This window comes from Manacus candei, unplaced genomic scaffold, assembly GCF_025592945.1.
Source record: "Manacus candei isolate 608988 ecotype Guabito, Panama unplaced genomic scaffold, ASM2559294v1 h1tg000018l, whole genome shotgun sequence".
In the NCBI taxonomy this organism is placed as follows: Eukaryota; Metazoa; Chordata; class Aves; order Passeriformes; family Pipridae; genus Manacus; species Manacus candei.
In genome coordinates, this window is record NW_026138066.1 from 13,854,125 (window position 1) to 13,869,183 (window position 15,059).

General features: G+C 42.9%; 1 protein-coding gene across 2 annotated transcripts in view; it reads left to right on the top strand.

Annotated features, from left to right (window-relative positions):
- The window catches only part of CREB3L2 (cAMP responsive element binding protein 3 like 2), an 85,198-nt gene that overhangs the window by 30,243 nt on the left and 39,896 nt on the right, over window positions 1-15,059 (top strand). For both annotated transcript variants that reach the window (XM_051784764.1, XM_051784763.1), the window contains exon 2: window positions 14,214-14,430. In XM_051784764.1, coding sequence (XP_051640724.1) covers window positions 14,214-14,430 — 217 coding nt within the window. The remainder of the gene's footprint in view (window positions 1-14,213; window positions 14,431-15,059) is intronic.

Consider the following 15,059-nt stretch of genomic DNA (forward strand, 5'->3'; position numbering starts at 1 on the left):
GGAGTCAAAGAATTCACATGAATTCGTGCTGTTCCTTCATAATTATTCTTCCTTTTTTTAATATTGTGGCCCTTTATAACCATGATAAATAGATCTGGCTTCAGTTTGTAAACTTAGCTACAAGCTAGTAGAGCCATCCTCTCAAGTCTTATTCCCTGTTTCAGTACTTAAAGAATGTCTGTGTTCTGCATCGGTTTCCTCTTTGATAAGCTAAATGCTTATCTTATTTGCTTTTATTTTGAAGCAGAATTTTCATCTCTCTCCACAATTATTTTCGTGATTTTCTGAACCTTGTTCAGCATCATTTTTTTTAAATTTGGTGATATAGAATTGGAGCTGGCTTTGGATAGTAACAGCCACATCCACTATGAGCATGGAGTAATTTGTGCTCCACACACCTCTGTTTTCTGAAGTCCTCAAACCTGTGTGCTCTGGGTTTTGCAGGGAACACAGATTTGTGCAACATGTTGTGTGATTGGCTGTAGGGTGACTTTTAAATGTGAGGTCTCATTTAAGAAGCAAGTACAAACAAAAAAGAATCCTAAATACATAAAAAAGGCAAAATTTCTGCAGTACCTCCCTGCTGTTCTTTGGGTGTGTGAGCCCAACAGTGGCCCTACAGAACGGGATGGCCATGCAGGAGTCCTTGGTGCTTGGCTACTCCTGGAACTGTGTGAAACCTCATTGCTAGCTGAGGGGCTTGACCTGGAGTGCAGCAACGAGGCTCCCAAGCTTGGAGCCTGAGCACGTATCTGCAGTAATTCCTCCCCAGGGCCCAGCACTTGTGCTACCTGTCCTGCAGGTGCTCCTTCAGCCATGTCTCTCCCAGAGTCCTGGGGTCTCTCCTGATTGTCAGTCACCCAAGTGTGACTTGGAGCCTTTTGTTTGCAGCATGTTTTTTTTTTTTTACCTTCAACTTTATTTAAGATATGTCACTCCTTTATGGCTGCTTACCAAGTACTCTGTTTTGGTTTTGTGACCTGACCTTTTTATTACTTACTGCCCCTGCTGATGCTGCATTATCTGGAACCTTCAGTGGTGGTGACTGTTCCTCTCAGGTCATTAGAGTCTGGGGCCAAGAACTGATCCCTTCTGGGAACCCACTGAAAACACGTGGCACAATCAGCTCATTCGTGTTTCACATATGGAAGTTTCTTATTTCTTTGTCACACTGAATGTGGCTTGTTGACTTTATCTCACTCCAGCTTCATCTTGTACAGCACCAAGTCAATTGCCTCACAATATGAGGGGTATTAAGCTTGTAATATTGTTACAGAAAGCGATAAAATTAGAGAGGCTAGATTACCCGTTATTGTGGAATTATGAGCATAAATTAGATTTCTCTCCCTTTTGTTCCTGGACTCTTAACTACTCTCTTCTCTATCTCTTCCCTTCATCAGAAATGAACAATAGGTAGGTTAACTTTGTTGCTTTGTTTACACTTAAATATTTTCATATTATTTTTTATAGTCTTTCAGTATCATCTCATACTGAAAATAGTTTAAAGAGCTCCTTAGAAGCACTGTTTAGCCTTTTCAGATGGAAATTTTCTAGGTCTACTAATTAAAATGGCCAGCTTTGAGTAGCTGTTTATATATTCTCTTCCGTTGTTGTTGGGATAAAAGTAATTTCATTACCATCCTGTGGGATGGCTGTATCATCTGTTCTTATATAAAAAGCAGTAATTCAGAACCACCCCCTCCCAAGAATATTCAAATAAACATTTTGATCTTCCTTCTTCTCCCCCCAATAACTGCAGCCAAGCAATGACCTGATCTATAATTAACATTCTCTTGGATCCTGACAAACTCAGAAGCAATCTTTTTCCCTCTGAACTATACTTTCTATTAACTCTTTCTTGTTTTCAAGAGTCTGATTTATGTTAATTCTCAGTAATTTTACCTTTCTTCCAATAGGCCCAAATATATGATACTTGTGTTTCCATGGTAAGCAGGATTGTTTCTCCCCTGTGGCTTTCTCTTCACCTGCCACGGTGGCATGGCAGTATGGTTGAGATTTTTTTTTTTGGTTTAGATGTGCTGAAATGTTGATAGATGATTTACAATCAACACTGATGCTTTATTGACTAAAGCATCTCTCAGGTTCTCTTGATCCTCTGTTCCATGGGGGCAGCTTGAAGAGCTTGACTGTCTCATTAGGACTGCAGAGACTGGGCTGGAGATGTTTGTTGCAGGACAAGGGTAGGGCTGTACTGCCTGAGGCACCGCACCCACAGCGGTGTGCCTTTGTCTCACTGATGGGGACACAGTGCCAGCCCCTACTGAGTCTCCTTTCCTTCTTCATCCTGCCTTTCTGGTGGGGAAGAAAAAAAGAGAGTAAATCCATAGCAGTCACGAGAGCGACCACTTTAAGATGGGCAGTTTTGAATGGCAAGGCACGAAAGTCAGCGACACTTGGCAAAAATATGCAGCTGGGGATGGAGGAAGTTCTTGCACAACCTTAATATACTGCTTATCTGTTGTAGGTTTATTTTATCCCTTTCCAGGCACTGTGACTTTGCTTCCTCCTGCTGCTTTCCCTCTGCACCCTTGCTTTTCTGGCTCTGCTCCTCCAGGGTCTCCGCCTGCAGTTTGCAGCTTCACTCCTGATTCTTCTGCTCAACTTCTTTACATCTTGCAAGGGGATGAGTAGCTTGGCCTCTCTACCTGCCTGGGAGCAAAGGTCTGGAAATGGAAGGTACAGAGGGGAGATACAGATGAAGGAGAGGGGTGCTCTGAGTGGAGGAGGGCTAGTGAGAAAAGCTGAAACGTCAGTTCACAGGCAGATGAAGACAACAATGGTTTGAAAGTCTCTCCTGTGTTGCCAGGACTCATGAGGGGAAAGAGCCAGCTAAATAAGCTGTTCCACTAGTCACTGCATCTCTGGAAAGAAGCAGAGAGGGGAAATAAATGCACAAGTTTGTTTTTGTTCAAGACCTAGTCTTAGGATACCGATATTTCCATCTACTGCTATTTTGGGTCCTGAACCTTAGACCAGTACCACTCCTTTTTTATTTATTTATTTTTTATAAAGTTGACTGAAGTAATGTTTTCTGGCACTGTGACATAGGAAATTGGAATACCAGCTCTCAAGTATGGAGTATCTTAAAATTATTTGTCTAGACAAATGCTGTGCATGCTTTTGAGTGTATATTTGATCTTGTTCATATCCTGTCTCCTTGTTTCCTTTCTACAGCTTTGAGTAGAGCTTCAAAACAAACTGGTCTGACTTTGACACCAGTAAAAGCCCAGTGACCCACCCCCACTCTTGTGATGACACAAAATGAAATGCATCTTTTCCTCAGAGGGAGGTTGCCAAAGTACCAGTGCTGATGGAAGTCCTGGTCCACACAAAATGAGGTGTCAAAACCATTTCTGTGGGTTCCTGTGTGAATTTCAGCAGACTTAAGGCTGTACAAGTGCAACGTGGGTGTCTTGAAGTATCCATCTCGTGGTACAGGGGACCACTGGGGGTGGCTTCAAAATGCAAGGCTTTTTGCCATGGGATGGGTTTGGTGGGGCTGGCTCATCCAGAGAAGCTCTAGTGTCATGGCTTCAAAAGCTGTGTTCTCTTTCAGGTACAAAGTAGAGATGTCCTTCCTGGTGTTCTCATTGTCAAGTACTGTTGCTGTGCTCTTCTTTTGCTTCCTGGGGTGGTAGCAGGTTTGACATGAAACATGCTGCAAAGTGGCAGACTGGGAACGTTTTGACAGTCGGGGATGGGAAGTCTTTGATTGTACCTGCTGTTGACAAAGTGCCAGCTCTGTGTGCATCCATGGCTTAGTGCAAGTGTATGGGAAAGATGAGAGGTATGTCAGATCAAAACCCAGGATGTTTCTACTGAAAGCAAGGCATACGACTTGTTTACTGGAAGGTTTTCTTTAATGTAGTTGTTCGTTTCCCTGTCTGGCCGGATCACACTGAGACAGGATTTGACACCTAACCGACTTATTTAGTGCATGGTACTTAATGTGCAACACTCAGCGACAGCAGCACTGAACACAAAGTCCTGCCAGTGTTGTTCCTCCTCCTGCCCTGATAGTAGGTATCTGTGTGATAGAGGGGGCAGCAGTTTGTGCAGGGCAGGGTCTAAACCCTGTGGCAGCTAAGGTCATTGCTAGCCAAATGCTACTGATCCTTGAGCTGTGAATCAGGCAGGGGAGTTTATCTCTGGGGTAGGGTGATATGACCTGTAGATTTCTTCATGTTTGTTTTGCAAAATCACTCCATTATTTTTCTCCTTCCATTGTGCTCAGGCACCTTTTTTTGAGTTCAGGAACGGGTTTACATGTGCGTGGTGTGTTTTTTCTTTTTAGAACTTTACACGCATCTGCAGTTTCAACCATTATGTCTATGAGCCTTGGGCAGTTTTTATAAAAGCTTATTCATATTTTCCATAATCAACTCAGGCTGTCTGCATTTAGGCACTTGATAAGGTAGTCTGACTCTTCAGAACATAAGAGTGCTAAAATAAACATTTAGGAGCTTAAATTTGTGTCCTTTCTTTTCAAGCCTCAGCTTCCATGCTTCTATTCTTAGAAAAAACCAACCAACCTGATAAAACTCTCCCCTCAGTACTATGAATCTGCAAATCAAAACCTACTAACTCTTGTGAAATAAAATGCCCCATCTCTCTTTAAGCTGCCAATACTGATCATAAAGACTTACTTATTTTATAATAACCAGCTTTAATTAAAGAGCAGAATTTTGATGGTTGGTGTGTAGGTTTGAGGCCAGTGTTAGGAAAAAGAAAGAACGATGGCTCCTGCAAGGTGGAATTCTGCCATTTAGACTTTGCAACCAACAATGAAGAAGCATTGTTGAAGAAGAAAATAAGGATTTTTATTTTTAAATGTGAAGTGTCCTGTCAGTCAGGACTGGCAAGCCAGAGCATGCAGCAAACACTGCTGATGGAGCAGAAGTTGTTTCCTACCTACACCACTCAGACTAAGAAAAGATCCTCCTTTGAAAGATTCTAATTTGGTCCTTAGGGAGGAGGCTTTAAATATGAAACAGCTGAGCTGGAAAGCATCAGTGTTCTGCAGGAGGCCCCCTGTACTAATGGGAACCTAGATGTGAAATTATGATTTTTCTGAGGTCTCCCAATGGCATCCTGGCACAGTGTGCCCACTAGGATGGTTATATTTCTAGGAGGTTGTGCCTGTGGACAGAGTGTGGGAGCTTCAAGTGTTGCTTAACATGTGGGAGCTGCAATGAGACCTTTCAGAGTGAACAGATGAGCAGGTTACAGCATCTCTGTTTTAATCATTCCTGAATTGCATGGTGCTAGTCATCCTTGGGGAGAGAGTCTTGTCTCCATGTAGGAGAGCTGGACTGTGTCTGTGACTTCTGACTTCTCTCCCTGGTTATCCTCTCCTCCTTCCTGTTATTACTGTAAAATCATCTGGGAGTTGGACTTGATGATCTTTATGGGTCCCTTCCAACTTGAGATATTCTATGATCTCTAAAATGCGTGCAAAACTAGTGGATTCTGACAGGAATGGTGCTGGCTGTGCCCTTTACACCCATCAGCAAGGGATGATGTTACATGAAGACTGAGATGAATTTTCTTTGCTTTGTCCTTCCCATTTCCATGGTGAGGAAAAATGATAAATGAAACCAAGTGCAGTGTGCCCAAATGTTGTAAAACACTGGTATAACGTTAAGATGTATCTGAAAGCAAGAAGGAACTGGAGTAACTATTTTATTTCAAAAGTGGCCATAAGTTAAACCAGCTGTGCAACAACCAAATGTATTGTCCCTGCTGCCGAGCTCTTGGGCAGGAAACAAGACCATAAATGCCCACTGTTGAATTTTAAAATTTGTACACAAAGATTTCAGCTTGCCTGAAAGCTTTCTTTCGCTGTTCACTTTTTGGCTAAGCTCTGTGTAGTTACACAGAAGACAGCAGTTTGATGTAAAACTTGAGGTAAAAGCAAGTTCCTTCTATAGAGCCTTTAGGTGTACCTGGGGTGTAACCCAGAAAACTAGTATTATCTCACAACAAATATTTATGACTGACATTCCATACCTGGAGTGTAGCTGGGGCAAAAAAAAAATAAATCCAAACATACCTTTTTTCTTCACTGTGTAGTTTTCAATACATAACTGGTCTCTTTAAGTATATTGTGAGGGTGCCAAAAACCATTGGAGACCCCAGTGACTAAGTTTTGGAAGCTGAGCTACCCTCCCAGTCTAGTTGTGAGCGATGCTAGCTGGAAGCGGCACTGAGAGGCTTGTCCATGCTCTTGGTGGTTTGGAGGCTCATGAAATGCAAACTGGTCAGTCAGGCCCATCTTGCAGCCTCTGCAATCACTGGTGGTAAAGAACTGTGACCCTGCTGCTCACGAGGTGGAGAGGAGGGTGTGGGGAGAAGTTGGAGAGGTTCGGGTTTCTGTGGTTCTGCTGCTCAAGCTGGCAGCCTGAGAACTGACTTAGGGGACAAGTGAAGTGCATACCAGTGAGCTTGGTATAAGAGGCAAAAAAAATAAGGGGCGGGGGGGTGAAGGGAGAAGAATCGAGGCAAAAGAATGACTACATCTGACCTGAGAGCGTAATCCAGATGCTTGCTTGGAACAGAATTAATAATGTACTGTGAGGTCTCAGTCAGGGACCCAGATGGGGGGAGCATTAGTGAAGGGCTTCCAGCTCAATGACTCATTGCCCTGGTGCTCTGGCCCCAGTGAGTCACTGCTCTCTGGCTTTGGCTTTTTTGGGGAGAGGGTGGGAAATAGCAAAACACGGCACTCAGCCTATTGAAAAGTTAGACTAGATCCAAGAACTATGCACTGGGGGAAGGGCAGGGGAATGTGAGAAGGATTTTCCTGTTTTGCGTGACTCCCAAGAGGCTTGGGCTAGGAATGAGCAATAGCAATCTCTGCTTGCAGACAGTGGACTTAAAAGACACTGAACTTAAGGGTTATTTCTCACCCTTGCCTCAGCTGCACAAGGGCTTCTTTCCTTTTTCTTTTTTTCCCCTATCAATCCATATTTAGTCCTAGCTATTATATAATTTAATTTGGGGTTTAACCATATTTTTAAATCCAAAAATTCTTTTTCGAGAGGACACAGGGGTGTTAAGGGAAGTGAAAGAATATTTTGGAACACAGAAAGGCAAGGGAGTAAACATGGTTCTTGAAAAGTCCCCTGAATAGTTAAAAATAAATACATTTCTTCTTTGTGGGTTATGGGGTGGAAATGTTTGAGTGTTTGCAATGGAAGTGTGTGCATGCATGTGTACATAATAGGGTGGATTGTAAGATTTGCTCAGCATGAACTTCAGCATTTCCAACTGTGTAACCTGAGCAAGTTGGGAAGATGTGCAGATTTAATTACCATATAAATCTATTTGCTCTGAATTTCCTGGCATTTGTTTTGCTGATGACACAACCTGTATGTTATTCACTTAGTGGATTTTTTTTTTTAATCTGTCCACATTTTTTTTTAATGTTTAAAATGAGTAAATGCTGGTGCGAGACTCTGAACAATTGTATCTGCTGTTATGGTGGATCTCTTTGCTGTTTCCAAATACCAATTTTGTGTTACTCTTCATATCCTCCCACAAATGAGGTAATTTCAGTATAGTTACTGGCTAGACAGTAAAGGAATTTACAGTAGAGTAAAATATTGAGTAACTATGCATCTCGGTTTTGATTTTTACCCTATAGATAAATGCCTACAAATCTGAGGTTCCCTCTGTTAGTCCTTGGCAGGTACATAAGCCAGGGTAGGGTACATTGCTGTGCCGTGTTATCATTGTGTTTTTAGGCATGAGTTGGGGGACAGTTTACAGTCCTTGGTGTCTCTGTTCCCTGCTCTGGCTGCATGGATGCATTTTTTTCCTGCCATCAGAAAGCTCTTCCAGCTGTTTTGATCCTTCATCAGTCGGGGAGGGGGGATCTCTGTGTCCTGTTTAAGAATAAGCAATCAGATGTGTCTGCTGTCTCACACTCAATACTGTGATCTGTCCAAGGGGTCTCTCAGCAATCAGGTTGCAGCTGTTTCAAGTGTAGTTGCATTAATTTTTTCAAATATTCTCTGACAAATATATTTGGTTCTCCCCCTCACTGAAATTAATGCATACCATAGGCAAACACCCTGCTACATCAAACTGTTAGAGGGTCCAGCCTTCTGCTCTTCCACTTTCTCCCTGTGAGAATGTTGGTGACTGACTCTTTAGGGCTGGTCTTGTATTTCTTTCAGCCCCCATCTTTGGAATCAATCTCATGGAAAAATCCTGTACTGCTGCCAGGCTGTCCTTCGTTTCTCATCGTTGTAAGAGCAACCCAGCAGGAGCTTGAATCTGTGCCTTGTAACAGCGATGTATCAACACACTCTCTAGCAGAAAAGATGCTTTTCTGTTCCTTGCAGGGCACATGTGTGTGAATTGCAGAGGTGAGGCTACAGGGGCTCCATCGATAGCTCTTCTCAAAGTTGACAGATGGGTACCATGTGATACAAGCTGTGGCTGAATTTGGAGAAGAGGAGGTGGTGGCCAGCTTCCCTGCTGCTAACACAAAGAATTTCTAGAAAGGGACAAAGTTGAGAGAAGTGATGCACCTGAAAATCTGCAGACTTTGTTTGACACTCAGCACTTTAACTGATGCCCAAGTGTCAGCAAGCATTGAGAGCAGTAGTCTTGGCTGTTGGATGCTGGTGCACACTGACACCTCCAGTCCATCACCGCTGAACTTGAGACAGGAAATTCAACAGCACTACCAGCAACATGTCTGGGAAGAAAACACTTGCCTTGAGAAAGCTTTTTAGCTTGTGTCTTGAGGTTTAACTTTGGGGTTGCGCATGCAGAGCATCATGGACTTCTCTGCTTCATTGTCATCTCTGGTAGGCTTGTGTGTGCAATCCTTGATAAGAAGCATCTCTAGGCACGGTTCTTCTTTAGCTCAACAGGGAAGGGCTCTGGTCCAAGCCCCCAGATGTTGCATGTACAAACACAGGCAGAGCTGATAGTGAGGTGTGTGATGCCTTTCACAGCTCTTGCCATGCAGCTGATTCTAGAGCTCGACCCATGAAGGCTGACCAGTGTGTGTGCCACCTTCAACAACTGGTGCCTTGCCTGGATGCCCCAGAGCTTGAGACCTTTTGTTAGCAGCTGTGGCTCCTACTCAGAACTTCTGAGCTACCATATAAGCAGCTGCCAGATGTCTGTAAAATGTGTGCTTGGTTCCTTGAAGAGGAGTTGGTGTCTCCATTTAGCCACAGTTCTTGAGCTGTTTGATGCTTTCTGATACATTGTGGTTTATCTCCTGTACACCTTTGTTTATGTAAATCACGAAAGAGCTGGTGAAAAAATTATTCCCTTTTCTCCCTATTATCTTAATGTGAGAGGAAATTGGGGATGAAAGGAAGGGGGAGATTCATGCCTGTGGTGCATGTTTGCCTCCCCCACAGACGGTTTGTGATGTCCCCTTTTTCCCCTGTTTCCTCCTCTTCTCTGGGAGCACTGCCTTGTGAATTACATGGACTCTTGATTCCTTTCATACAGAAGCAAAGGTGCAATTCTTTTCCCCCCTACCCCCCATGATTGCTGCTGAAGCCTTACAAGAGAGAAATACCAGGCTGTTTTGTACCTACAGGTGCATGGTAGGCTTTGTTTTTATCCCATGCGTGCCTGTTGTGTAGGAAGGATGCTCCTACCTGACAGTTTCACTTGTGAGAGGAGATTGATCCCTCCAGGATGGGGAGACCTCAGGGTGAGCCAGGAGGGAGCCATTAACTCCCAGGAGGGTAGTATCTTGAATTACTGGGTGGTTATAACCCTGCTGTGTTGCATGGCCACCTTGCCCTGGTCTGCTGAGTGAGAGGGGATTGTTTTACAGTGTGCAAGGATGGCAGCTCCCCTCTGGGGTGGCTCTGCTGGCAAGGGTGGACTGTGCTGCTACAGTCAGTGTGGAGGACTTGAAGCTAACACAGTGCATTTTCCAGGCTCAGCAAAGCCTGTCACTTGCTTAATAATTTAAATATAATTATGAACTGTCATTTGGGGCTCTTGACTTCTCTTCATTACTTTTTTAGTGAGTTCTTAGAAAGTCAATTTTCTGAAGATGACTGTTTCATTTTTAGTCGTGATAATATCTTCAGACAACTGAGGCTAGTGCTGCTCTCCTCTGGCTTCAGGTCACCTGGTGGAGAAGCCAGCACTGCCATGCACCTGAGTCTGTTTTACTTCAGAGATCTTCATTTGATCAGACCAGAAAGGAAAAAAAAACCCTTGTCCCTTAGGCAGTTGGAGAAAAGGGCCTTTGTCTGGCGGGAACGGGCAGATGGAGAGCTGCAGCCCTCAGCCCAGCTGGTCTGCAGCCAACTACTACTTTCGAAGAGCTATCCAAAATCCGCTGTGCACCCGGATATAAGAGCTTTCCTCTGTTTGCTCACTGTGAGGTGATGTCTGTAGGTGCTTTGTGTTCCCCTAAAGCACCCGGGTTATAGGCATGAACAAATGTCCAGCCAGATGGGTGGTAGAACTCCATGGGGCTGCAACTGTCTGTCGGTAAACCCAAGTGCTGCTGTTTTGTTTGTCTTTTCAGGGTTCTGGGGGAAGGGAAAGATAAGGTTACATCTGTCCTAAATCCCTGACTTTTTACAGAGGTTAAAATCCCAGCTGAACACGTCTCTTTGCTGTGTGGAGGAAATAGTTTGATAATTCAAACAGACTCCTTGTACCAACTCCTCGTCTGCAGTTAGTGCTGGGGCTGCCAGTGGGGTGTGAGGATAGCAGGAAACTGGCAACAGAACTGTCTACAGAGGTATTAACAACAAAAAAAAAAGAAGAAGAAAAGGCAGATTCTCAATACAAGTGCTCTTTTCTCTCTTTGTTTGTTTTGTTTTTTGGTTTTTTTTTAAAGGTTAACTCTCTGGGCGAAAGATGCCAAGATAAAAGCAACAGATGAAGAATTTCTTTCTTTTGCAAGCAAATATATATATAGATTCTAAGTGCAAAGGTCTCAGTTTCCTCCCTAAATTGCCCTTTCCTGTTTCTGAGTGCAGGGGTGGTTGCTGCCGTATCAAAATTGAGGGTTATTCTGAGGCTTTCCAGCTTTGGAAGTGGCTGATGACCACTAAGGTGCATATGGAAGCAGAGAGGGGAGGAGGAGGAGGAGGGTTGGCAATTGGAGAACGTGCTTCGAAAAGACAGAAGGAGCAGCTTAGGTGTAGGTGGAAGTTTTGAGGAGCTGGAGGCCTAATTGTGCCCAGATTGTTTCTGCTTTAGCTGTTGCTCAGATGCCTTTTCTTTCTAACTTCTCTAAGCACATGGAGCCACTTTCAGTGAGATAGTTGTTTTATTAAGAAAAAGAAAGTGACCTAGCTTTAAGCATTTGGTGTAGTAGAGAAGTGTATAACATATGAAAGATTCTTGTAAATCAAGTGATGGTGTGTTTTGTAATCACTGAGTGAGAAGTCCAGATCCCTGAGTCTGTTCCCTGAGTTCTGTAGCTGCGCAGTCTTGACCTGTGGCAGTTGTTGTAGGTTTCTCTATTGACCACTATTCAAAGTTTTATCACAGACCATTAAAAGTAAGTTTCAGAATTTTAATGAAACTAAAAAATCCTTTTAGAAATCAACCATTTATTTGCTATCAGGCGATTCTGTTGTAAATGCAAATTCTATTCTTCCTCACAGCTTGCTGCTTTACAGCTGCTCATGAAAAGGAGAAAACACAAATACTGATGAACATGTTGAACATCCTTCCCCGCCCCAAGGTCCTCTTTCTCTCTGAAGCTGAATATTTGTTTCCTCCATTGCTTTTCATGAAGTGGTTGTAGGAAAATTCCCCATTCAGAAAAAAAAATAAAAATCTGATGGACCTAACTTCAGTCAAATGGAAGAAGTATTATAACATCTGATAAGATTTTTTTCCATATCAAAACAGTAATAAACAGAAGGCTAATAAAAATATTTATTCATGAATTTACCAAAAATAGCTGAGTAGCTTGTGGTCATGTTGTCCTTTCTGTTGAGTCTAGTGAAGTATAACATCTAAGTAGTGTCAGCCTAAGTCAATGCATAGGCATGATATTTTCAAGGATGGCATCCTGAAATTGGATGATGCTGGTGATAAAGTATCTGCATGTAGAAACCAGGGTTCCAAATATTGTATCAGTCATATTTCAGCATCTGCTAGTCATTAGTCGGAATAATGCATACAAGAATTAGAAAGAAGGAAACGTTCCAGCTTTAGGAAAGTATGTAAACAAATATAATTGACTCTTGCCATTAGCCCAAATAAATAGAAATGTGTAGACTGTGGGGGAATATATTGTCCCTAAGAAAGGCACTGCTTTTTTTGTAGGTTCATCCTTGACTTCTTTCGTGGTTGAGAAGCATTTCTGTCCCTTGCTTACACTTTAATGGCTGCCTACCCTGTATTATCGGTGTCTTTATTGATGCACCAGAGTGTTCAACTAGTCTTGTGCATCCTTCTTCTTTTCTCTTTGCAGAGTGAGGAATTGTAGTTTATACTTTCATCCTTGTTTGAAAGCACCTGGATGTGAAGTCCTAGTGAGTCCTTGGGTATCAAAATTAAAGTAAACAAGGCTTTCTGGGTTCATCGTGACCCTCTTGTGGAATCCTCTGAGAGTTTGTTTATTAGTGTTATCATTTACAGTAAGTAAATATGAGGCTACAAATCTGTTTTGCCATTTGTAAAGGCTTTTCTTTAGCTAGCTTGCTATTCCAGCGTAGCAACTGTGGTCCTCTGTTTATTGCCTTATGTTCGGTAAATATTTTCTTTTCCTCAGTGTCAGTCAGAATTGACTGAAGACTTATTGATTTTGAAAAAAGGCACAGTTAGCATTTGTAAGCATCTTGGAAGAGGTGCTTGAACTTCCAGGGAACTCTATGAGAGCTGGCTGTGCTCAGGGTTTTCCAGCATCAGGCTTCCAGGCCACAGGTGCTGCTGGAGCTGTGAAATGTGAGTGCATGAGGGTGTGATGAGGGTGTGAGCACACAGCTTCCCTCGTGGGTTTATACAATACTGACTTGTTTAAGTCCTAATTTAGCCTACAGGAAGCCAAATCTTGAATTTCAGTGTTTGTTTCTGCAGAAGAGAGCAAGATGAAGAGCCAAGATCAATACTGCTTGCAAAAACACAGCAAATCAAACAAACTTAGACTTTTATTGCATCATGCCCCAGTCGACAAAGATTCCTATATAAGATGGAAGATAATGCCTGATTGTTCAGAAAATCTCATTACAATTCATTGTACAAGTATTTTTGTACAAAAATAGAATTCTTTGTGTGAATCAGATGAGCAGGAATGATTTGTTGCAATGCAGTTTCTTTGTCAAAGATGTAATTTTCTGACACTGGAAACAAAACCAAGAAGAGACGCAGAGTTTTCAACTATTGATGGGAACTGCACTGGAGTCTCAAGGAAGTAGATTGCAAGATTTGGTTTTTACTCATTTTGAATAAGAAACAAAGGCAAAGTTTTCCTACTGCATACAGATATAACATGTGCTGCTGGTGTAATGAATTCAGTGTAATATATAAAATGGTAATTAGTTCTGACTGTCAGGAGCTTTAGCTCTGGGGCCTAGAAGCTGGATATGCGCTCTAGTCCTGGGTGGAAGGCAGCTTCTAAAATAGATACATACATCATTCAGAAAACCCAATTTTTAGCAAATGTCGTAATTGCTTGGCTGCGGATGTGCAGGGCCCGTTTTCCTACAGCACACTGAATGTTCTGCACAGCTAAAATAGTCATACGTGGTGTCAGAGTCCGTGTCTGAATATCTTTCATTTTTGTTTTCTGCTTCAGTGAACATTAACCCCCTATATTCTGTTCCACACACAAAATGTTCTGATGATAAATCCTGCAGGAAGTGTACTTTCCTGGAGGAAACGTGCTTTCCCGTTTTTGGTGGTGCACTGTAGTGAGTACCTTGTGTAGTAGGGGGAGGAGGCCACTTCAGGACATGAGTATCGTGCTTTGATTTTCCATTTCTGTTGCAAGTTAATGACAGGCTCTTCTGTTGTAATGTATGCCTCTGAGAGGACTTTTGTTCTAGCTGTAGCTCTTCAGCTTGAAGTAGTGATTGGAGAAGCAGATTGTTAGACCAGGGCTGGTAGATCCTGCTGCTGACTGGCACAGATGCCCAGGGCAGATATAAGATTGTTCTGATCAATCCTCTCCTGTTGTTGGCATGACAAACAGGCAAGGCGATAAACTTGTTCCCTACTTTCTGTCTCCACAGCACTTCACAGAGTTCCTGGATGAATTTTCACCTGATGTCCTAGGCCAGCTCTTGAATGATCCCTTCTTGTCTGAGAAGAATGAAATAATGGAGGTGGAATTGTCTCCAGCATCCCCAGCACCCCTCATCCAGGCAGAACACAGCTATTCCCTGTGTGGGGACTCTCGACCTCAGTCTCCCTTGACCCACATCTCAACTGATGACAACTTCAATGAAGGTAGAACACACTTAGCCCATGTTCATCTGTTGTGATGATGCAGTAATGAAATGTTCCTGGTGGGGTGATGGTGCACTAAAGGTGCATACAAATGCTTTTTACAGAGGTTACTAACTTTGCATTGTAATCATTTTGAGTCAAAAGTTGATCAAAAGAAGTGGTAGAAGGTCCAGAAATACACTTACTTCCATGTATTGAGTCTGTGGTTGTTGAAGATAAATGGAGAATGATAAACCAAATGAGGATCACCGTGAAGTTTGGGTACTGTAGAACAGGACTTGTAAGGAAAGGGTGAGGTGGGTTTTGTTTGGTCTTCTGGAGGAAAAGGAAGATCTTATTGCTGTCTGTGACTATCTTGTGAAAGGGTGCAGTCAAGACAAAGCTAGGCTCCTCTGAGATACACAGTGATAGCATAAGAGAGTGGCTGCAAGAAAGGAAATTCCAGTTGGGTATTAGGAAATGCATTTGCACAGTGGGATTGGGTCAGGCGTTTGAGCAATTATCCAGAGATGCTGTGAAGTCTTCACCTGTGGAGATACTAAAAGCTGAGCTAGACAAGGCCCTGAGCAACCTGATACAACTTGGCCCATATGCTGAGTGAGGAGTCAGATGAGATGGTCTTCAGAGAT